This window comes from Pygocentrus nattereri, chromosome 2, assembly GCF_015220715.1.
Source record: "Pygocentrus nattereri isolate fPygNat1 chromosome 2, fPygNat1.pri, whole genome shotgun sequence".
NCBI lineage: Eukaryota > Metazoa > Chordata > Actinopteri > Characiformes > Serrasalmidae > Pygocentrus > Pygocentrus nattereri.
The window spans coordinates 16,648,115-16,673,433 of NC_051212.1; the positions used below are offsets into that span (position 1 = coordinate 16,648,115).

The 25,319-nt window shown below is 39.8% G+C and overlaps 2 protein-coding genes across 3 annotated transcripts in view; one reads left to right on the top strand and one right to left on the bottom strand.

The window, feature by feature from the left end:
* Positions 1-873: 873 nt before the first annotated feature.
* Positions 874-25,319, bottom strand: part of LOC108415279 (Fc receptor-like protein 5) — a 93,409-nt gene continuing 68,963 nt past the window's right edge. Inside the window, exons 10-14 of the mRNA XM_037535042.1 lie at positions 24,140-24,415; positions 21,794-22,072; positions 2,170-2,418; positions 1,959-2,075; positions 874-1,852 (exon numbers count right to left, since the gene is read on the bottom strand). Of these exons, the coding sequence (XP_037390939.1) occupies positions 1,824-1,852; positions 1,959-2,075; positions 2,170-2,418; positions 21,794-22,072; positions 24,140-24,415 (950 nt within the window). The 3' untranslated portion in view covers positions 874-1,823. The remainder of the gene's footprint in view (positions 1,853-1,958; positions 2,076-2,169; positions 2,419-21,793; positions 22,073-24,139; positions 24,416-25,319) is intronic.
* Positions 3,756-10,061, top strand: LOC108416082. 2 transcript variants are annotated; one of them, XM_017689118.2, is made up of 6 exons: positions 3,756-3,815; positions 4,228-4,388; positions 6,267-6,343; positions 7,572-8,546; positions 9,132-9,284; positions 9,780-10,061. In XM_017689118.2, exons 4-6 carry the CDS (start codon positions 8,193-8,195, stop codon positions 9,969-9,971), a joined length of 699 nt encoding a protein of 232 aa, XP_017544607.1. In that variant the 5' UTR covers positions 3,756-3,815; positions 4,228-4,388; positions 6,267-6,343; positions 7,572-8,192; the 3' UTR covers positions 9,972-10,061. The 2 variants fall into 2 exon arrangements, with proteins under 2 accessions (XP_017544607.1, XP_037390966.1); XM_037535069.1 differs by having other exon boundaries at positions 3,791-4,388.

A 25,319-nucleotide genomic window follows, 5' to 3' on the forward strand; every position in this document is an offset into this window, starting at 1 on the left:
TTAAAAGTTTTTTTGTTTTTAATTGGTTGGTAATGTGTGAAGACTTCAAGTGGATCAACTAAAACTGAATTATTAATATCACTAAACTGGGACATTTTAACCACGATACCTTAATGTGGTGATGCAGAGAACACAGGCTCTTTGGTGGATATAGATGTAGTAAAGGCTCGTCTGACATAGATTTAAGTGTTAAAGTATACAAACTCATTACATCTCTCAGCTGAAACTAATTCAGGGGCCATATATATAGATGACTTAGTTATTCAGCCATGTTGAAGAGTGTTCTGCTCTTGTTAATATTATTGTTGATGACGCTGGAGAAAAAAGATTGTCTAGCTTTGTGCATTATTGTGTTGTAATCAAGCAGCCGGTCTTTGGAGATTTCTTTGTAGATCTGAGGTTTGGTTTCACGCCATCCGTGTTCAACCTTCCTACGTTCTCTCTTATGGAGCTGAACTGCAGCAGCGTTCCTCCGAGACCTCGTTCATCAAGATCTCATTCATCACAAGCTATGCAGCAAAGCATCAACACAGTCAGATGGTTTGCATGGTGCAGCACATTTTGCCCATGAAAAGTGCAGCTGTGTGTCATTTATAAACCTTTTCCTAAAGCAAATGTGTCTGTGTTTGATGTTTAGTGAGGACCACATTTCAAAGAAAACCATTTGAAAACCACATCCATAGATGATCATGACAGTGTGCGCTCAGTCAAATGCTTGGAGCCCAAAAGCGGGACTCTTCAGTCTTACATTGTAGTAAACAGAAAACACCAGAAATTCTGGATTTTAATTATTTTATTTGAAATATTCTAAATGTATTTCATAATTATATGAATTTTATAGAAAAATAATGAATTTAGTTGAAACAGGCTTTTAAATGTCATTTATACAGCTCCATAAAAGTTCATTACAGGGTCATCAAAATGCAGTACATTTCAGAAAAAACAGCTTATGGTCTCTGATTTTACAGCCTGAGGTGGGAAAATAACTTCAAGCACTTATTTTGAGTAACTTTGTTAAAAGACACCAAAGGAAAACCCCCATTTTACATTACATTAAACTATTTACATTAGTTTTGAGGCCTAACATGAACTTTATTCCTGGAAAGTGGCAAAAGACACAGCACTGTACACAATTTTAGTTGAGCTGATCATGAAGTAATTTGACAGTACATGCAGTTTAGCTGGTGTTTAGTAAGGATTATTTAGGCTCGTGCTTGTTTTGACAGAGCAGTCAGGTTTAATTTGATGAAAACTTGCTTATTGGACTCCTGATGTTACCAGTTTAACCAAACCTGTTTCAAGACTAAACGGCTGCTAAGCTAATGCAGATCAATAGTGCCAATGAGTCCAGGATCAACTGTAGGTGGGTGAAATGGAGGAGTGGGTGGAGCCAGAAAAGAAAACAAACCAAAGCACATGTGCACTGCAGCAGAGACCCAGGAGGGGTAGTTTGTTACAAGAGAACTGTAAATATATTATTATTAATATTTATTAAACACTAAAGCCGACAGAACAGAATTACATCTCAGTTTTGTTTACCTTTGAAACAAGAAGAGCTGTGAATATGACTGGCAATGAAATAAGAGGAACATTTACGAGTTATCAGATATATCAACTGATCATACAGGGTAGTGGAGTCATTATTTAAAAACCTCTATTACTGACTTACCAGATGAAATTATCTCTAATTGGGGTTTAACATGTTCCTCAACTATGAAAAGTAAAGCACAGCCATGCAAACTGCTAAACCGCAAACTTGGGCTTCTCACAAGATCATAACCATGACCAAAGAAACTTTCTCCAGCTCCAGCTTCTGTTAAGGGTCACATTGAGTTCAGCTCATCAGGTTTAGCTGTGAAATACACAATGATGAACACTTCAAATTAGCCTTTAATTAAGTTCATTAAAATTATTTTAATGACAATTCATTCAGGTTAATGAACAAACTGTGCTCTTACCTCGAGATCTGTAGCATTTCACCATCAGCACAATGGACACCAGCAGATACGGAGATGCTGCCTTTAAACTACTGAGCAGACTGAACACTGAGAATGAAGCTCCTGATTTAGATTCACCTGAAGAACAAAATCATTGCAGTGCTGAAACTGTTAGACTCATAAAATTATCAAATAATATAAAGAAAATTTGTAATTCTATGTACTCGATCACCTCTGACTGAGATCCAGCTCTGTGGAGACTCTCCTCTCTCTGGGTGTTTACAGTGGTAGAGACCTTCATCTGACTTTGAGACAGTACGGATGGTCATCTCTCCTGTAGTCTGAGTCTGGAGGAGTGATCCATTCTTATAGAACTCAGCTGTGAGGTTTGAGGGCTTTGGGTCACGATATAAACAGCGCAGAGTCAGAGGATCTCCCTCAGTCACAGGATGAACAGGACTGTCCAGAATCACAGCACCATCTGCAGGACAGAGTAAGAACAACACTGAAGAAAGAATCTGTAGAGAATACAGGAACTATAACTCAGTAGTAGAGCTCAGTACTGACGTGTAGGAATGTGTAAATGTGGGATTCTTCATGTATTTTCATATGTTAATATTTTCAGTAGAAAAAAAGGATTTCAGTAGATTAGTCCTGAAGTGATTTCCTCTTTTACCAGCTTCTCTTTGATTTTACTTCCATCTGGATTGGCCATTTAACTGAAAAACAGTTGCTTAAAAGTTGCTTTAAATGTACTTCTAATGTGATCATTGGCTCTACATGAAGGAAATATATCAACATGATTACTATGTGTAAGTAATTAACTTACTTAATTTAAGTTGATGTGTGTCATTTGTGTGAAACCAATGTACACAATTAACTCATTTAAAATGATCCACTTTGTTTTCAGTGCAGTGTTTTTTATTTCTCTGAATCTCCTGCTGTTTCTCCACTGAACTAACTCAGCAATGTGCTCATTCCAAATTCACGTTGTTTTTTGTGTTTATATTCAGAACACAGGATTAAAAAATAAGATGCTGTTACACTACAGCAGCATGCTCCTACACATGAAAATAGAATTATAAACAGAAGTGGACAGGGGGCAATAAGGGAGGGTGGTCTTGCACATACAGGAGGACATTGGACATACTAGACAAATAAACCAGATAACAAGTAACAATAAATAAAGCAGTGACAGTAAACAGTCCAGGTGACTGGCAGTAAAGAATTATGAAGGTGGCAGTAATTACAATAGCATTACACTGTGAATATACAGTGTAGCAATGTGTAGCAGTATGTGTGGAAATAATAATACAATTGGATATGCTAAAATTGCCCCTAGGTGTGTGTGTGTGTGTGTGTGTGTGTGTGTGTGTGTGTGTGTGTGTGTGTGTGTGTGTGCGTGTGTGTGTGTGTGACTGTCTGTGTCTGTCTGCCCTGCGATGGACTGGCGACCTGTCCAGGGTGTATCCTGCCTTCCGCCCTAAGACTGCTGGGATAGGCTCCAACATTACCCCGCGACCCTGACGGAGAAGCGACTTAGAAAATGGATGGATGGATGGATGTGAGAGAGGATCGTAAAATATCAGGAGGGGTCGCACATCAACAGACATTACTGAATACAGTGTAATGCTGCAGTATATACAATTCACCAGAATGCATAAACCTTCTAAACCACTTATCCTTCTGGGTCACGGGGTGCAATTTATACAATTAATAAAACTAAGCTATGCTACCTGTAAATGACCATTCACTCATTCACTTTGTACACGTACTGTCCCTTTAAGAGCCGCCAGTGGAATTGTGGTGGCACAGCACGTTAGGAAAAGCTGGCCTCGCGCTCCTCACTCTGTCCTCCATGTCAGCAGATTTTCTACTGTAAGTTACTTCTTATTTAGATGTTAAAGCTCTCAGAAATATAATTCTGTGTTACTTCAGTGAATTCTTTGTTTCAGAGAGGTCAGCTAGCGAGTCCTTTTGCTCGAGCCTCAGCTTTAATAACAGCGGGGAATAAGGTTCAAGGCCTCTTCAGATATTGCACCCCTTGGTGTGCGGAGTGAGGTTTGCACCTGGCAGTATTTGTGTAGTTTGTACACTGTAAACCCACATTTTATATGGACCCAAATACATTAGGTCTCTTGGACAGAAATATAATGATTTCCCGTTTGAAACCCAAACATTTTAGATAAACGGAACCTTTTTGACCACTTTGTACATACAACCTGTATCTTTGGACTGAATTAATCAAACAATTTGTACCATTGCTAAATGGAAAGATTTCATTGGCTAGTTTGAAGGCCAGATGCCCCGCTCAGCAATGTTTCTGAAGCGAGAACGTGCGGAGGTGTGAGCTTTTGATGACGAAGAGCGAGGGGAAGATGGAAATATAACAACGACAAATGAGAGAAAGAAGAGGAAGAAAAGGAGGGAAAGAAGAAAAGGAACGCTGAGGTAAGTGCGCGCGATTCACCGTTTTCAGTCAGTCATTTCAGTTTGTGTTACTGTGTTGTCTAGTCACCTCAGTGTCTCTCGTAAGTGCCATCGTGCCATTGTTTAGTTTATGCTATGACCACAACGTATTTTCTATGACTTGTATTTAGGTATTTATCATTGGGTTGCGTATTGTTTTCAGCTTTGCATATGTTCTGGTGTACTTGCAAATTATCAGAAACTTTTTCCAGCTAGGCTGCTATGAGCATGTCCACCATGCAATGTTAGGTAGCCATTTCATTGCATTTTGCTTGCTTGTCTCCAATGGTTAACACGTTGTTGTTTATTTGAGGCTATTATCGCGAATCATTCTCTAGTCTTTGTGAAGTGGTATCGCTGGCCTGGTTATTTTAGCGGCGCATAGTTTTAGACCATTTTCAGCTAAGCTGCTAGTTGCTAGGAATGTGAGCACGTGCACGGGTTCAATGGCGACCGATTTATGAACAGAGGACAGAAAATATGAATTGGAAGTGTAAATACTGCGAGTTCAATTGTGACAAAAGGGGGCAGATTTTAAAACATTACAGGATAAAGCATGGGAGTTACTCTAGAAATGAACCCTTTCCTTGCCCTCACCAGGACTGTTTGTGCACGTTCCGGTCTTTTGGCACTCTCAGGACTCGCAAATCTCGGTTCCATATTGAAACCCACTCTCTGCAACCTGCACCAGGTGCAGTCAAGTTGCGCTGTCTGTTATGCGAGTTTCTTGAACCATGCACTGATGCCACGTATTTCACCCACCTTCGTAGTAGACATCTTCGAGACAACTGTGTCCGTTTAAGGGCTGCACGTTTGAGAGCGGTGTCTACTCAACATTTAATGCACATAAAAGTAAGGTGCACAGAGATATGACTTGGACAACGTTTAAATCAGAAATAGTAGTCAGTACTGAAACAGAAGATGACGAATGTAGTGACTGTGGTGATACTCTGGAGATAAATGTTGTGGATACAGCAGGTAATCTGGATGAAGACAATGAAACACCTGAGGCTGAGTCTCAGCACTTGTGGGAAGATTTGGAGCATAACTTGGCAGCCCTGTTTCTAAAAATGCAAACAGTGCTGCATGTTCCAGAAAAATCTGTGCAAGAGGTTATTCAGCAACTTTGTGAGTTAGTTCAGTTGTCCCAGGCACCTCTGTACAGTAAAGTAAAAATGGTTTTACAGAAGCATCATACAAATGTTGATGAGTCAGTTGTTAGAGAGGTAGTAGAGACTTTGACAGGCAGCAACATTATCACTGCATGCTGTGGCAAGGATGGATGTCTAGCTACAATTAAAAGAATTGTGTTGCGTGAATTTCCACTGGTAATGCCAATAGAGTATGTAGTGGAGAAAGGCAGGAAAACTGTGGCATATGTCCCTCTTTTGCAAATGCTTCAAAAAATGCTGAACAAGCAAGATGTTTTCAAGAAGGCTAGTTTTACTCCAGTTGTTGTCCCAAATGAGTTCAACACATGCGGAGATGGCAAATGGTTCAGAGAAAATTACCTTCTATGCAGTGATGAGCTAACACTTGCACTCAACCTGTATATTGATGATTTTGAAGTAGCAAATCCACTGGGAACATCAAAAGGCAAACACAAGATGTGTGCAGTGTATTGGACCATTGCCAATATACCGGCAAAGTACAGATCTACACTTCATTCAATACAGCTTACTCTCTTGTGCAACACAACAACTATCAAAGAATGTGGTTATGAGAAAGCACTGTACCCACTCATTTCTGATTTGGTCTCTCTTGAACAGAATGGTGTCTACATTGAGCACTTGGGTAGAAGTGTCAAAGGAACTGTTTTATTTGTGTCAGCTGATAATTTGGGTGCACACTCTCTTGCAGGTTTTTATGAGAGTTTCTCCGTGGACAAGTTCTGCAGATTCTGCATGGCATCGAGGAGTGAGGCACAACAAAAAGAGGTATGCTCTGGTGCATTCCAACTGAGAGACAGACATACACACAACATGCAGGTGCAGGAGACATTGCACAACCCAACTTCAGGAAAAAATACAGGTGTTAAGGGACTATGCCCTCTCACAGCAAATCTGGAGTTTTTCCATGCAATTGGAGGTTATCCCCCTGACCCTTTGCATGACATTTTGGAGGGCATAGTTCCCATAGAGCTGTCTCTTTGTATTGCAGACTTGGTGGCAAAGAAGTGCATTACATTAGAGGTGATCAATGAGGCCATTAAAACATTTCCTTATGCTTGCACAGACAAAACTGATCGGCCACAGCCTATTGTGAAGGGCTTTGATAAGAAAGGGACGATAGGAGGAAATGGCCATGAAAACTGGTGCCTAATCAGACTCCTTCCTCTCCTTATTAGCCATTGCATTCCTGAGGGAAATGATGCTTGGGATGTACTAATGCTTCTTAAGGACATTGTTGCATTAGCTCTTGCACCAAGACATACCAGTGTGTCTGTATACCTTCTTCAAAGCAAGGTGGCAGAGCACAGGGAACTTTTGCAGTCTACCATCCCAGGTTTTAGATTGCTGCCCAAACACCACTATATCGAGCATTATTCCGAACTTATAAAGCTGTATGGCCCACTGTGTGAAGTGTGGACAATGAGATTTGAAGGAAAGTACAAGTTCTTCAAAAAGGTTGTTCGGGATGCTCAGAACTTTAAAAATGTTCCTATGACTCTTGCTGTAAGACACCAAAAAGCTGTCAGCTACCAACTAGACTGCAGTTCGTTTTACAAGCCAGAATTTGAGATGGCCAAAGTAACATCTTTGTTGGTTACCTCTTTACCAGAGAGCATCCAGAATGCACTTCGAAAAAAAGTCCCCAATACTTCAGCTGTTCTTACGGCATCCTCCATCTGTATTGATGGAATAGATTACAACGTAGACAGTGTGCTTTCAGCTGGCTCATGTTCTGGCCTTCCTGAATTTAAGCAGATCACTCAGATAATTGCTGTGAACACAGACGTTCTGTTCATTTGCAAGGTCATGACAGCTTGGTACTCTGAACAGCTTCGGTCATATGAACTTTGCAGTCCAGACAGTCCAACATTTTGCGTGCTTCAGCTTAAAGATCTAAATGACCCTTTCCCTCTTTCACCTTACAATGTACAGGGTAAATTAATGGTAACAGTGAGGCATTTTATTCACTGTTGAATGCCTTTTTTCTCCGCAGATGGCATCATCAACCACCATGAGAGTCATCCTAACTGAAGCCGATGTCTGAAAATTGAAGCTAACCTCAAGGCCTAGCTCAGTTGCGGATTTGATTATGTATATAAAAGACTCACTCGGACTCGAATATGACTTCAACTTACAGTTTCGAGACCCAGAGTTTGATAATGAACTTTGCAACCTCACAGATTTATCAGAACTGCCGGAGAAGCCAACAGTAAAGATCATTCCATTGCTCCATTTGGTCTCCCTTCCATCAAGCTTATCTGAATGACACTGTGTCTACAGCAGATACCGAGCTGCTCTCCACTTCGTCGACAGAAGCAAGGAAGCCATGGCCCGATGACTTCTTAATTCCAAAATTCTCTGTAGATGTCGAGTACAGACACTCCGTCAGGGGAATTTGACTTATCTCAAGGAGGGAACATACCTTAAGGTCTCAAAAGAGTTGAAGCATGACATCCTTCACAGGCTGGCAGAAACAATTTACTCATTCAAAGCATACCCAACTACTCATGACCTCAACGCATTAGCCAGGGCATTAATAGCGGCTCATCCTTGCCTTCAAGAACCGGCATCACCATCTGGTTGCTGTGGGTGGAAGAACAGCCTTAAAGACAAAATGGGCAATTACAGGTCAAAAATGAGAGCTCTGGGACATGAAGATGTCAAGGTCAGTGCAGGGAAACGAGGACGAAACACCCCGAATGGCGAGCCTCCACACAAGAACATAAAAAAGCCAAAGAAAGGGGAAATCAATTACTTACCAAATATTCCGGGTGGACACAATAACACAAGCCTTGAAGATGCCCGAAAGCAATTAGTGGACGAGATGAAGAAAAAGAACCCAGACGGAACACTTATCAATCAGAAGATGGATGTAACATTGTCTCTGCAAAGGAAGGAAGTTGTGCAGGACAAGCCACCTGTGATCCAGATGCTCCAGCGTTGGCCAGCACTGTTCGTGGAAAATCAGGTAAGTGTGTGTGTGTGTGTGTGATTCTTATAGTGTGGCAGTGTAATCAAAGTGTTAACGTCAGTTCTGGCCAGGCCATCGTAGTCAAGAAGCTTGCCGCTTGTCCTCACCTCAATTCCATTACTAATTGATCCAGGAGAATCTCCTCAGCTGATCATCTTTCTTCCCTAGCGATTGGCCATGCACCGCTGGCACACCCTTTAAATCCTACTCTGTTCCCCTCAGCTGCATGCTGCTTGGTTTTTGCTAACCCACCTCCTCCCCTGCTCTGCCTTGTCATGTATGACATGGCATGTGCTCTTGTCATGTCGCCTGGCTCTGTTCATGGGGGGAATATCTATCTCTCCCTGTCCTGCTGGGGTGAGAATTCCCTAACTGCTGCTGCCCCCTGACTCGCTGCTTTTCCATGGTGCTCATGGAAAAAGGTGGGGTTCCTCTGAACAGAGCCATACCGCCAATTCATATTTTTATTAATAATTCATACTTTACAATAAAGAAATTTCATTCAGAATCTTCTCTTGTGTTTCTTGACTAAATGGTTCTGACAGAATTGATATTAAATCTTGATTTATTGCTGTGTTCCAGGTGTACCAGAAATTTAACAGGGTCGTGGGGAAAAACCTGAAGCAAGAATTCTACGACTCCCTTGATCGCCATTGTCCTGCACTTGTTGATGTCATGAAGTCAAAGAGAGGGCTGAAGGGGCAGCTGCTTGATGCACTTTTGCGCCAAGCACAGGTTTGTGAATTGAATTCAGTCAATTCCCATGTACAATTGTCTTGATGGAGAACTATGAGATATCTGACCATTCTCTTTCAGCAAGGTCATACTATCTAAAGGAGTTAGGTCATAAGCAACTGGACTTATTTAGGAGCTTGTGTTTTTGTTGTACCTTACCCCCATTACTATGGTCAGGATCTCAGAAAGCTTAACAAAAATATGCCGCATCATCAGGTCATGGGTAACGTGAGCAACACAACGGCATGTTGAAATTGACCGGAATTTTCGCTCCAAATGTGAAATCAAGCTTACAATTTAGGCTTAAAGGGATATGCCGGGTCAAATTGAGTGTTAAAATGGGCAGGAATTCTTCTTTAAGTACTACTTAGGATTAAAGTAGGCACACTACTTGAGAAGTTCTTGGGAAACACAATGAATGAGAATTCTAACCTTAAGTAGTATTACAATGTAGTTTTTTTTTTTTTTTTTTTTCTTTTTTTCATTGCAATCCAGACATCGGACATTGTCGACATACGATGCCTCGTCCTGAGAGGGCTGGCAGTGCTTCTGGACGACAACCCATCTGAATTCTTCAAGGACTGTTTTGTAAGTCATACCACTTGGTTACCTTTGTACCTTGGTTACCGGGTGACGACGCCGACACGTCAGTCAAGCGAACCGAAACTAAATACCGGACGTTTGTGATATTCCGCCCGAACATATTTTAAGTCTCAAAAATAATATACGTTAATTAAATTAATTATCTTCAAAAGCTGAGCCGCATCAGAGGGATCAAAGAGCCGCATGCGGGTATATATAATATCCCTAATGTAGAATGGCTTTCTTGTTTGTCAGTTTTTACATGACTGCATTACAATAAACCTTCAAAAACCAGTCAATCTGTTTTTTTTTATTTTTTTTTTATTCGTAGCTCTTACAGCAATAGATGTGCTGTTATTTTGGAATTGTTTAAGTATGCATGTTCTAGTTTGACAGGTTTTCCCCATTTAGTGTTGAACCCACAACTTTACCAAGAAAATGCTATGTAAATGTGGAAGTACATACAAATATCTCTAGGTGCGATACTGCTGAAGACTAAAGATTCACATATTACCCCAACCCCATGTTTAGTAGTAAAATGAAGTGCATATTTAGCACTAGCCAAATTAAAAGGTTTGGAAAAAATAACAAATAATATTAAATTATGTAAACAATCAATTTCAACCTAACTAATAAGTATAGATTAGTATAACATGAGAATAGTTTATTGTACTGAATCAAACAATGCAGTGTACCTTAAAATGATGGCACAGTCAACCTTAACTTTTATGTTTATTCAGTGGTTAAGAAATCAGTTTTTTTTTTGAGGCAACGTGTTACCCCAAATGTTTTGGGTTCATTGAACATATTCGGGTTTACAGTGTAGAGTTGAGGTGTGTTTTTTGTTCTGTCTAACTTCTCGCAATAGCGCTAAACCCACCTGCTTTAAGGCACGTAGTTTGTATTTCTAGGTAAAGACGTTAAGCTTGTTATATATGAACTTGTGGAAATTATAAGCTTGTATTTTTTGTATTTTCTTTATTTTATAGTTTTTATGGTGCTCGTGAGAGTGTTCAGCAAGCTGAATAAAATAAAGCACCCGTTTAGAGACTCTCTGCGTTGCTTAGGGCTGCTACACCACATCTGTACATGTTTAAGTTGGTTGGGTCCGCGAGTCTCTTTTCTTTAGCGGTAAATTAAATGTAGCAGCAGAGCAGCGCGAAGCGGCAGTCGGTGATGATGGAGGCAGGAAGACGCCAGGTGGAGCCGAAAAGGCCAGGTTAAAATAAAGAAAGGCGCTGGAAGAAGAAGAAGCTGCCAGATGTGCTGAATGAACAGAGCTGTTCTCCAGAGGACAGACCCCAGCTGCAGCCGGGGAAGAGAGAGGTGGGAGTGACGCTGTACTGTCAGGGTGAGGCTGCTGCGCAACGTTTGCAGCGTCAGCTTAGCGTAGTTTATTCTGTAGAGCCCAAAACACACCACTAATCTCAAATATCCAGTTTCAGGCTGAGAATAAAGATCATTTAGAAGTGTAATATGTTTAATAGCCCAACTCATTAATGAATGGTTCTGCAGCGTCGGAGCAGCATGGGCGGCGCCACAGCAGGGGGGGGGGGGGCACTGGACCTCCCTGAAATCTGATTGGACCGCCAGGTGCCACCCCAGATGACTGACATGTCACAGCACCGCACGTCTTGTAGAAAAGCGCCTGGTGCAGTTTGTAATCGGTAAAACCTGTTGACTGCTAGGCCCCTCCTGTGCAGTAGGTGGCGCTGTGTATCACAGAAATGTAATCCACCCCACTGAAGGAGGAGGAGCGAGTCAACTGCTCAGGAAGCTCCTCTAACTTTGTGTGTGGCTCTGATGTGAGTATGAAGTGGCTTTCTGTTCAGAAAGAGCTGAACCCACTGCAGCAGCCTAGGGAGCTACAGGCACTGTCGGACACAAGGTGGGCTGCCGTAATCTGAGGGACAGACTTCCAGCAGTTCTCAGACTGTTGCAGGATCTTGGACTTGAAAGAAGTGGCGATAGATGAGTTGAGGCGAGGGGTCTTCTTTCTCAGATAGATGTGCAGCTCACAGGGCTATTAGTGACCTTGTGTAAAGTTCTTGGTGATGCTAAATGTCTTTCTGACCTGCTCCAGTCCAGCACACCTGATCTAGCTAGAGCTGTGGAGCTAGTAGGTGCACTTACAGACACTTTCCAGGACTACAGACATGAAAAGGACTTTGGGGAATTATGGAAAGAGGTTGAGGAGCTGGCTGAGCAATGCAAGATTGGTGAACAAACACAATATAAAAGACATCCTAGAATCAGCTCAAGATGTCTTGACTCACTGGTGATGAGCACTGTAGGCCAGAGAAACTGTGATGATGATGATCTCCAGAGCACTTTTCTATCAGGTGATTGACCGTCTCATAACTGATCTGAAGAGCTGTTTTACAAAGAAAAGCTGTGAGATTATGAAAGGGCTGCAGTCTCTGAACCCAAAGAGTGCAACTTTCCTGAATGAAGAGCCCCTGTTTGCCTTTGGACAGACCTATGAGTCAGATTTAAGTGACCTCAAGCATGAGGTTCATCATGCTTGCGGTCATGAACCATGCATGAGGTTCAAGCATGAGGTACATTTCTGACCTCATCTGGGAGTTTGTTCCAGCAGTTGGCAGCATAATGATTGAATGATGCCTCACCCTGTTTGGTTCTGATTGCTGCTTACTGACTGGTCCCCTGTGATCGGAGAGGTCTTTTGGGTTTGTAAACTACAAGTAGATCAGCAATGTCTTTTGGTCCAAGGCCATTCAGTGATTTTTATATAAATACACTTTAAAGTCCATTCTGTACTCACCTGATAGCCAGTGCAGTGATTTGAGGTAATGTTTTCAGGTCTCTTAGTTCTCATAAGGCCTCTAGCAGCTGCATTTTGAAGAAGCTGTCTGTGTGTAGACTTGGGAGGGCCAGTAAAGAGACCATTGCAGTAGACCAGCCAACTGAAGACAAATGAATTAGTTTTTCTAGGTCTTGTTGTGATGTGAAATTGTTTAACTTTGATATATTCTTGAGACAGTAAAAGGTTGCTTCCGTAATTGCTTTTACATGACTGTGTATATTCAGATCTGAATGAATTATTATGCAGAGATTTCTGGCTTGATCTTTAGTCTTGAGAGTTCTGTGTCTTTATTTTGTACAGACAGTATTCAGAATATAGAAATTCTGTTCTGAATTCAGCGTTTTAGTAAAATGTTAAATAAAAACCTTGTTGTCTTGAGGTCTACTCTCTCACAGAGCTTTCTGCGTTGCATCACTGAGTTTCATTTCCTCATTAGCTGAAGATGTAATTGCCACTGATTTCCAAAAAAGTCAAACCTCAACTGTCTAAATAACTTCCCTCTGCTCTAAAGCCTCAGACATTATATTCATAGACTGACTATGCGACCCATGAGATAGGACTGTTTTTCTGTGTCTGTATTTGTGGTCATGCTTTACATGCAAGCACAGGATTCTGGGCCTCTACCTCTGAGCTCCATGGCTCTGCTCGTTTGGCAGGAATGAGACACTGCCTGTGAGAATCGTTCACAAACACACAGGGATGGGATGCAATGGAATATACTGTAACTGTATTACAATCTAACGGAAGTATTTGGAATACATATTCAGACTACAGAAATTAAGTATGTGTAGGTCGGGGCAATAAAACAATATTTATCATTCTCATTATAAATTAAATCATGATATGTCACAATATGCTTTTCTGAGCATGTCATGATATCATCAGGTATTAATGTCAGTGGTACTGAGCTCTGCTACAGCCTGAATAGACTTATAAAATCAGTGTAACTAGACTAATAGAATTAATTTACTCCTTAAAATCCCAGGCTTTTTACATACTAAAGCTTATTATTCATTAAGAACAGGGACTTCAATGTAACCTGGCTGAGCTATTCTTAGTGTGTAATTAAACTTTGGCCCCGCTGGTGGGCCTTGGCCATTTGAGGGGTTAACCTCAGTGTTACTAAACTCTTTTAAGGAATGATGGGACTTAATAGTCTCCTCAGTAGTGGACAAGTTCACAAGTGATAAACTTGCCATCGGTGTTATGCTGGACTGCGTTGCCTGGAAAGTAACATACGGCATTAAGTGAAAATCACAAAGCTACTCGCTTTATAGTCTAATTTGCAAGCCTTTTATTGGGATATGTCAAATTGTTTAGTTCATGAGACAACATTGGAATTGTGGGAGCAGCAATGGAATGAAGTAAGTGATGAGATTAGCGATAATTTTGTATACATTTTTAATGAAACATATTAACACATCATATCATAAAGAAAACTGCCAACCAGTAAAAGTGAAGAACAGATTGAACTAAATAACAATGACAGCAGTAGAGTTTTTTCACATGCTTTATCAATATGTATTGTAAATGTATTCTGAATATGTTTTTATGTAATGAATACAGTACTGAATACAGTTAGAACTATGTTCACCTTTTTTTTTTTTTTCTCAAGGTATTTTGCAGTGCAGTGCTTCTTATATTCTCTACACTGAGTAGTGATAAATCATCATTCTCCTACACAGATTAGTCCTAACGGAACTTTTACACATCATGATGAAGAGATTCTTGGAGAAAAGTGCTGTAAGCAGCTCTACTGTAGGGCAGTACAGCGATTCTGAGATTTGTCTAGTGATGATTAGTGATAACACTAATTGGCTTTGACACATTTATCATGTCCTCCTGAGCCTGCTGTGCTGAAATGCCCCTCCTGGCTGTACACAGTACTGCAGACAACAGCTCAGAATTATAAAACAGTGAGTGTCTTTGTTTTAGGTGTGTTCTGTTCATTACACACTGATTGCTGATTAAAGCTGAATATCTGAATCCAGACTTTATTTGTTAGTGAATGTAACTTTATCTGTGAGCAGAATGGGATTTTATTGATTTTCCTTTATTTTAACTCAAGTCCTTTTCTTTCTTTGGACATCCCACAGGAAGTTTGACTGATGTGAATATGTGCATAACAGTGTGACAACCAGAGGAAAAGGCCTTTTAGCACCTCCTCCACTGGTCAAACCCACAAAACTGAAATAGAACATAAACCAAACCATGAACGCTTGCAGTCTGAACATTAGTTTCTCAATCATGGTCATAGAGGCCCAGCACCCTGCACACTTCAGAGATCTTCCTGCTTTAATGCAGTCACTTTAACTCAATATTTGGCTGTTGATGAATTGATTAGTTAAATCAGGGTTGTGTCAAGAGCAAGGAGAACACAAAAAATTGCAGTGGGCCTCCAGAACCAGGGTTGAGACATTTGTTCTAGGCTACTCTCACTGGATGACAAGTGCACAGAGAACCATACGTACCTGCTAGTGTCATTTCTTGAGTGTAACTTCTTCTTGAGCACTGCTCTGTGGCCACTGTTATCAGATCTTTCCCTGTGAGTCACAAACTCACATACAAATGTCTCTGTTACACTTTTGTTGCCATCACATGTGTCATACAGTGACATTTACTAGAACAGTAGTCACAACTATGTTTCAGCAATATGGATTTTGCTTCTTCATTATCAAATAGTTTTAACTGTACCTCCTGCAGCATCTCACTGCAGACACGTATTTGCAGAATCACCCTTCACACTTTACTTCCATGAGCCCAGCTGAAAAAATCCATAGAAACCATTACGTGGTTCTGTTGATTCCTAATGGTTTTGTAATGTGTTTTGACTTTTTGATGGGTTGATATCACAATATAAAGGATCTTAATGGTTTAACAGGTGCCCAGTTGGCGACTCTAAATGCAAATGGTTTTCTAATGGAATCAAAAGTTGTTCTATATGAAACAAGGAGAACTTCTGAGTCATTATTCCGTGATAATGTGTCACATCTCCTGATTTTCCCAAGTCGTGGCTGTCTTGAGGACAACAACTGTGATGAAGCCCTCAGGCCAAAAAACACATCAGCTAATCAAAGCTTGTCTTACAATGAAATTTCAAATGTTGGCTACTTAGAACAAAAGTTAACTAACCTGCTCCACAGCACACAGGAGCATAATCTGTAAATCTTAATGGAGCTAATCTTTGGTTTTGATATTGAGAGTTTAGTTTTCTCCATCACAAAAAATAGAGATTATTCTCTCCTTTGGACCTTTGTGAGCTCATTGTGGTACGAAATGTATGTATTGTCTATCATAATGTGGGTTGTCCCATGTCCATCATCATCATCACTAACATCACCATCATCATCATGTGTTTTGTCCTGAGTCCATCATCATCAGCATACACTGATCAGACATACCATTATGAACACCCCTTGTTTCTATGCTCATTGTCCATTTTATCAGCTCCACTTACTGTATAGGTTCACTTTCTACTTCTACAATTACAGACTGTAGTCCATCTGTTTCTCTGCATACTTTGTTGGCCCCTGTTCTTCAGTGGTCAGGACCCTCACTTGAACTGTCAAGTCACAAAGAAAATATGTTGCATGCAACTTGCAACCTTTAACTACAGACGTGCATTTTCACATTAAAGTACGCTGGTCATCAAAATCTGTTGATGTCTGTGAGTTCAGTTGTGCAGAGATTATCAGCGCTTACAGAACAGAGAACAACTGAATTTTCCCGAGAAAGTGTGTAATTAGTCCTGTTTAACTGGATTTAGTTCAGTCTAATCTTTTTATATGTGGCACTGCTGGGGCCTTTGAATGTTTCAACTGAATCCCTGAAAAACAAAATACTGTGATATTAATTATTTGTCTTAATTACAATAATTTACTGGAACTATCCTGCCTCAAATTACAGTAATTTACTGGAAGCCATTGTCCAGTTATTTATAGTTTTTTTTTTCAGCACCTGTACTATGATATACTATTACATGTATTTGCTATAATGGGAGTCCACAGCTGTTTGAGGACCCTCAGTTTAAAATGAACCACAGCAAATCTTTCTAATGAGCTTCTGATAGCACAGAACATTCATTCATACTGTTATACAGTTAAGAGAACAATCACATTCCAAACATCATAGTTCTGTTTATCAACCACACAATAAACTCCGCTCCACATTACAGCAGTTACTGCACTGATTCCTGTCATTAAGACTCCAAAGACTGTTTTCCGGAAGACAGCGTTCTCCTGACACCCGTCAAATAGATTCGTCCATCAGACTTCATGGCTGAACTTTTCTCCTGGATGCTTCCGTTTCTCAATAATAGTACTTACAGATGAGCAAATCTATCAGCGCAGAATTTCAACAAGCTAATTAGTTGCAAAGTTGGCATCCTATGACAGTGCCATGCTTAAAGTCACTGTACAGCCCATCTGACTGCCAGTGTTTCTCTATGAAAAATCATGGCTATGTACTTGATTTTATACACTGATTTACAATGATTGTAGCTAAAATATATTAGTTCAATGTTGGGGTGTCTACATACATACATATTCATATCAGTGTATATATACACCATCACTTTAGAACACAATGTTTCAGGGTCGTGTGTCACCCTGATTAAAATATTAATCTTGGAAATGCAGGCTAAGTATATTAACCTACATTTATTAGGGGACAGTCGTGGGCTGGAGGTTAGGGAACCAGCCCTGTGATGGGAGCAAGGCACCTAACCCACAACTGCTCCCCGGGCCCCTTGGATAGGGCTGCCTACCGCTCCAGGCAAGTGTGCTCAGTGCCCTCTAGTGTGTGTGTGTTCACTAGTGTGCATGTATGTGTGTATTTCACCACATGAATGGGTTAAATGTGAAGGTCTAATTCTACAGTGAGCAAACACAGTTGGCTGATGGTTCTGAATTCAATTAGATAAACTTGGTTGTTGAACAAACTACACCACCTTTTAGGATTACAGGTGTTAGCGCTAACTAGCCTTGCAGTTTCCACTACAGGACTAACTAGCCTAGCAGTATCGGCTAAGTGATTAACTGGTGGGCCCAAAGTTTAATTACATCCTTCTGTACCACTTTAGAATAAGAATGCCCTTATAAAGCAATTACTCATGATTTAATATTAGTTTCATTAGTTGTTATTAGTTTAGTCATAAATACTTTAAATATAATGTATAAGCATTTATAACACATCAATAAATGTGATGGAGAAGACTAAATAAGATCAGTAACAATAAACATCTGTTTAAAAATATAAATGATTGCGGGTTAAACATTAAGCAAACAGGTCATTGTTGCCCTTTTTATTTGTGTTTTAACTGCTCATTATTGATTTTAAGGTCTTTAAAACCTAATTAATAATCATTAATGAACAAATTTTCAACCATTCATCAACACTTGTTTTAAAGTGGTACCCATACCAACTATAACTTAAGAATAGCTTAGGCAGTTTGCATTGAAATCCCTGTAGTAGCTGAATAAATAGCCTCAGTATGTAATTAAATTAGTGTTTCTGCTTATGATGAGCTACATCTCCGCACAGTCAACTATTTCTTAACTTGAAACTTAAAAAAGCTCACTGGTACTTTTACTGGTACTCTCTGAAATCGACCCAATACACACTTCAATCTCAGATGCTGCATTAGTTTATCAGAGACTTTGCGACCACCACACTGACACAGTTCAGCCGTTAAAGAAGATCAAAAACAACATAACGCTTCACCTGAACGGTGGGGAAAAAATCTCAAAGCTTGTCTGATGTTTATTTCATCACAGAGATTCAAACAGCAGGAGCCTCGTTTCACAGCAACACTGACCACAGAAATGAAGCTTCGGTACTAAAAGTGAAAGTGAGCTATGCGAATGTGTCTTCAACAGTTGATGAGCTCATCAGTAAATAAATAAAGAAGCAGCATTAGCACCAGTACAGTAACGATATAGGAGAAAAAAACTCTCAGAAACCAAACATACAACCTAAACACATATATAATAAATCATTTTTAAAAATGGGGACGCCAGACAGAGGCAACACCATTCGAGAACATATGAAATGCCCATACAGGTTCTGAGTGGTAGGTACTACTACCAAAATAAGGATCCTAAACATATTTAATATCAGGCCTCATACATTTGGAGTAGATACTTCAATAGAGTAGAAAGAACAACAATAATTCTGCTGTTATTATTAAAATTTATTAAAAATCAAAAGCAAATGTTATAGAATCACACTTCAGTTATGTGATGAAGCCTTCAAACAAAAGGAGATTGAAAAAAGATACTACAGATGACAAAATACCACAACAACTACAAAAACAATTATAAAAGAAAAATACATCTTAATAAATGAATAAACTCTTAGCTTAGATAAAACATGCAAACTGTTCCAATGTGATTATATTTTAAAAGGAGATAAACTACATCAACACTACTCTTGCATATTTATGATGAAAATACAATGTTTATTACACTATAACAATAAAATATTCTGTGCTTAAGCAAGCCAGTATCAACTGTTTATAAAGACAGAATTGAAAAATAAAAATATTAATAGTGACAAACAAATGAAGACGTGCAAAACTATTCATTAAGCATGAACCTGATTTACTGTGAATAAGAGAGAAAGAGGTTTAAAACACACAGTTGAATAATTCTAATGTAAAACTCATGACACTCATCATCATGCTCCAGCTTCTGTCACTGCTTGTTCTCCTCATCAGGTCTAGCTGTGAAATACACAGTGATGGACATTACTAATGAGTCAAAGCTCAAGTTCATATATTAATAGGGAATATTAGCTAATATAGAAAAGTCCATCTGAGTGTGTTTGTTATAAGTGACCCACAGGAAGACTGAGTTCTCACCTTGAGCTCTGTAGCATTTGACCCCCAGCACGATGGTCACCAGCAGATACGGAGACACTGCCATTAAACTACTGAGCAGACTGAAGACGGAGAACGAAGCTCCTGAAACAATTAAATAACTGCAGTGTTGTAAGCGTTGGACAGATGATATTATAAAATAATAAAAATAAATAAAATACAAATAAAAAATTGAAATGCTTTCTGTTAAAATCAGCAAACCTCTGACTGAGATCCAGCTCTGTGGAGACTCTCCTTTCTCTGGGTGTTTACAGTGGTAGAGACCTTCATCTGACTTTGAGACAGTACGGATGGTCATCTCTCCTGTAGTCTGAGTCTGGAGGAGTGATCCATTCTTATAGAACTCAGCTGTGAGGTTTGAGGGCTTTGGGTCACGATATAAACAGCGCAGAGTCAGAGGATCTCCCTCAGTCACAGGATGAACAGGACTGTCCAGAATCACAGAACCATCTGCAGGACAGAGTAAGAACAACACTGAAGAAAGAATTTGTAGAGAATACAGGAACTATAACTCAGAGATCTCTGTACTGACAGATCTAAATATGTAAATGTGGGATTGATACAGATTCTTTATGTATTTTCACACAGTAAAATGTTCAGTAGAAAAAGGTTTTCAGTAGTTTAGTCCTGGAGTAACTTCCTCTTTTACTGGTACTACTCTGTCATTTTACTTCCATCTGGATGGCCTTTAAACTGAAAAAAGTTGCTTAAAGGTTGCTTTAAATTTACTTGATTCAAATGTGAACATCCACATTATTATAATACATTACATCAATATATTTAATATGTATAAGTACTTAGGCTCATGTAATGTATTTCATTTGTGTGAAAACAATGTCCAACTCATCAATGGCCTCATTCATTATTCAAGTTTGGTTTATATTCATATGTATTTAGAATAGAGGGCATTCAAAAATCCAATTAAATTCATTCACTAGAGCAGCAGGCTTCTACGTATTGAAGGATAAGTGTAAATAGAAGTGCACAGGGGGCAACAGGGGAAGGAGATACTGCACACACAAGAAGGGTATTTTACATACTAGGCTGATTAAAGGGTCGATTACAATGGCAGCTGATAAAACATTGTGTATAGTCCGGGGTCGGGCACTTCAATCAGATTTGGTGTTCTGGGTGCGTCTGCCTGTTACTAAGCGACAGCAGCATCATAACTGTCAGTAAGTTGTGCTAAATATTGTTTCGATATGTAGAGGCAGAAAGTTCTGTGATTTTCATTAACTAGCAAGTGTGGTGCTACCAGAAATAAACTAAACTACACTGTTATCTGTTTATTTATGGTCACACTAAGTTTGATCATACAGTTCTGGGTACTCAGTGACTACAGTCATTACTGAAGGACCGCCTTCCTTTTGATCTGACTGGTCAGCACAGAAAATACACCTGTGACACAGACTAGCTGGCTGCTTTGAGTTTGAGCACCTGGAGTGCTCTGTACAAAAGACAGCCAGACTTAACACAGACAGCAGAGCATCAAAACAGCGTGCACAATGGTTTTACCTCAATCTGAAAAAAATGTGTCCAGTGTAATCCCCCAAGGCTGCCGTATGCTGGACACGCCAGGAGACAGTAACCACAGACAGTGACACCACTCAGCATCTTTCTATTACCGTACCATATTAAACCCAGACCACCAATCCACAGTAAGTGGCTTGAACTTTACAGTGGGAAAGATGTGGCTGTAAAGTCTTTAAGATAAACAGACAAATGTGTTGATTTCTTGAACCTTTTAGCTGGAAAACAGGAAGTGTGTGAAAATTTATTTAACTGATTCCAAACCTAAACAATGTTGAAAGTTTTACTCTAACAAATCTATATGAGCTGCGCTTTGCTACATCTGCTCCCCAGGCAGTGCCGAGCTTCTGGTAGAGTGTGCTGTAGTCTTTAACCAGCTTTAGTGGTCTTTCTCTGCTTCCTTCATTGGACTAAAAAGATAACAAACTCGGACCAAAACAAAAGATGCTGGCTCTTCACTGCCCTCTAGTGGAGCACAGAGTTCAGATCTCTCATGGTTCTTATAAAACATGAATAATGATGAAGAAATGCTTGTTTGCATATTGAAAATCTTTATTTACTATTTGACTTTTAAGCCTATTGAATATTTATAATACTCCATTAACTATCAGTTTTCTTTGACAATATGACCACATGTGACACAAACATTGAGGTTTGTACAAAAGTGATGTTGATGAAATAATACAGACTCACTGGTCACTGTGATGTTGACAGGATTGCTGCTCTCTCCAGATTCAGACTCACACCAGTACACTCCAGTGTGGGATGTGCTGAGGGAGCTGATGTTGCACGTAGATCCTGTAACTGATCCCAGGCCTGATGAACAATCTGACACCTTCTCACTGTGTGTGTATCGTCTCACTCTCCATCCAGTAGAGTCACTCTGTTCCTCACAGCTCAGTGAGAGAGAGTCAGCACTAAAATGTTGAGCTCTACTGGGACTGACTGTCAGAGAGTCTGAACGAGTCGTACCTGTAAAATACAGACTCTAGCATCAATATATACACAAAACAAACTGCCAAAAATACATAAATAAATAAATTACTAGCACAAATGCATCAAATGTCTCTGCAGTAACCAAATCTCATATTTCTGTGTACTTTAATGTAACAAGTCATAACTTTATTACAAGGTAATTTTGGACAATTTCTATTGGTTCATTCATCTAACTAACATGTTTAAGGCACGGTAAATGATTCATTCAGCCTTATGAGTCCATTAAACAGCAGATTAACCTCACAGTTTCCATGTAAATGAGTCCTAATGGAAATTCAAGGGCTAGAGAGACACAACAAACTAACAGGCTAACAAATTTTCAGTCTTTCAGTTCAGTTCTTTATAGGGATCTTCTCATCCCTACAGCAGTCTGATCATTTCATTCCTGCAGTGTTTCAGCCTCACACATAATGCACAGTGACTCCAGTGGGTGGAGCATAATGGCCTTAATAACCTCAGTTATGATACTTTGGTTTGGTTGATGTTCTAAGTGAAAATAAGTGAACACATCCTCTACAGAGGACACATAAATATGGCATATGTCCGGAAATCTTAGTGCACCGATTCTATTTATCTGCTGAATTTAAACTGTTAGAGGAAATAAAATTTAAAAAATAAAATATAAAATTTGCCTTTTTTTTCTTTTGCACAAGCCACGTTTTTTGTGCTTTAAATGTGCAGAACTTTGTTCTCTGTAGAGGATGTTAACTTATTGTTAACTTTCATCATCAAAGCATAATTTGCATTTGACTGTACCCTTCCCCCACAGCACCCCCCCACGACCCTGATGGAGAAGCGGCTTAGAAAATGGATGGATGGATGGATGGATGGATGTACCCCCCCCCTCTCTCTTTTTCTCTCTCTCTCTCTCTCTCTCTCTCTCTCTCTCTCTTTACTGATGTACAGAATTGTGCAAACTTTAAGCCACTGAATTATAAAATATAATTGAAATGCTATTTAATTGGGCAGTAAGCATTCATTTACTCAGAAAAGCCTCATAACAAGAACCAATAATGTTAATACAATAAGAAGTCATTTTATGTCTGATTGTGTTTTTATTTAACCATTTCCAAACTTCTCCAAACAAACCTACGCGATGGCTGGAGGACGTAAGGCAAACCGTTGTGTATAATGCACCAAATACTTTTTTTAAAACAAAGATTTCTTGTAATGAATTAATGTTTATTTGTATTTATTCTAATGTCACATGATGTTTTATAAGCAAAAACACAGCTACTGCCCAAATGAATGTAATGTTTTAAATAGGTTGCTTTAGGTGCATAAAACATTGGGACAGTATTAAATAAAGAGGGTAAGGCAGGTGTAAACCTCACAACACACGGGTAACAGAGTTTCAGAGATAAGCCAAAAAAAAAGATACGGTTTATCTTTCTGAGCAATTTTTTTCCAATTATCTAACTTATCTAATTATCTAGTTATTTAAATTGTTCTTGTTTGTTTTTTTGCAAACAACTGAAACATATTTTTTTCTAATAAACCTAATTTGTAAAGGGGCTGAATAATAATAATCATTTTGATTGTGATTGTACATGCAGGCTGTTCATATTTCATATTTACCACTATATCACTGTCAATATTACATTAAAACATGTGTAGCTTCACTGGTGGTTTAGGACAGAACATTAAACTGTTGTAATTCTGACCGCTGGTTCCCGTCACCACCACTGTAAAGACATAATAAGTGATTAAGTTTTTCTCTAATGCATCATTCCACATCAAAACATTCTGACTCTGTTCACATCTGAATGACTAAATTACGCCAGAATCAGAATAATATAAAAATATATAGTATAATTCTCCTTTTAGGCAGCGAGTCAGACAAACCAAAACTAGCCATGTGACACTTTATACATTCCTGTTCACACAGCAGGCTTGATCTGAAGTTCCCACACAGCCTTAATAAAACTTTTAAATGTTAAGGTGAACTGATCATGAAGCTCTGTATATTAAACCTCTGCTGTCTGCATCCAGGTTATAGTCCATGTTTAGCACCAGATCAGTAGCAGAAAGTTTTCTACTCACCAGTGACGTTTATCCAGAGAGCATCACTGTAGTGAGTGTAGTAGACTGGGGTCCCTCTCCCAGCTCTGCACCAGTACTGTCCTCCATCAGAGACACTGACTGAGCTGATGGTGTAGGAGTGTGTTTCAGGCTTGGTCTCATTCTCAGGGCTCTGTGTGTGTTTGGACCAGTAAAACCTCCATCCAGCAGACTGATCCAGCTTACAGTACAGAACCACTGGATTTCCTATCAGTGCAGCTCCTTTATGGCTTGATGTGAGTTCAGGTTTAGGTTTTTCTGCAGTTGGAGATGAAGCACACAGTTCAGACTAAACTCCCACCCTAAACACTCAATTTATCGACCAAACAAATCAGTTTGTTGTCACAAATCCACTTTTGCCAGAGTTCAGTTAAAGATTGAAACCCCATGCTAAAGTAACACACAGAAAGCTTTAAGAACAGAAAAATGTCCAAACCTCTGACAGAAGCCACTAAACACACCTTACATATAAAAATACAGACAGTTTAGTGGGGAAATCAATGTGTTAAAGTAAGAGCTTGCCTCTTTGAGATGCAGTTTCTGGCGTATTTTGTTAATTTTTGGTTGCCATAGTAACTGGTGCCCATTTCCCGACAGCATGGGCTCATTATAAGACATTGAGTAGCTCAGAATCCGACTCAGCGCGGTAGAAGCTGGTCGCTCAGCTCAGAAGCAGCTGCATCTACTAGTAGCCACATGGCTACGAGCTGCACTGAAGCCCTCCGTTTGCTTCGAGCGTGCGCTTGACTTCTCTGTTGCGATAGGCTGTGGCCTGCTCTGAGAAAGGGGTGCTGGAGGAACTGAAGGCCCATTTCAGGCGCTGGACTTCAGCACTGCTCATGCCCGAGTGAGAGAAGCTGAGTTTGGTTATTTTTGTTGGACTGCAGGTGGGGCCAGAGATTTGCACATTGTTTTGTTTGGGTACCCAAAGCTATAGAACTTTTTACGCTCTAAATTTTTGGAGATTTTCTTTTTACTCGGACTAAATGGGCACATCCCCCCCCCCCCCACCACACACACACACACACACACACACACACACACACACACACACACACACACTAAGGACTGAAAACATTGCGGTTGAAGTTTCTTTCTGGATTATTTCAGGGAAGTGATCTGAAGTTCACTAATGCATCTGTTTCAGAGGACAATTGTAGTG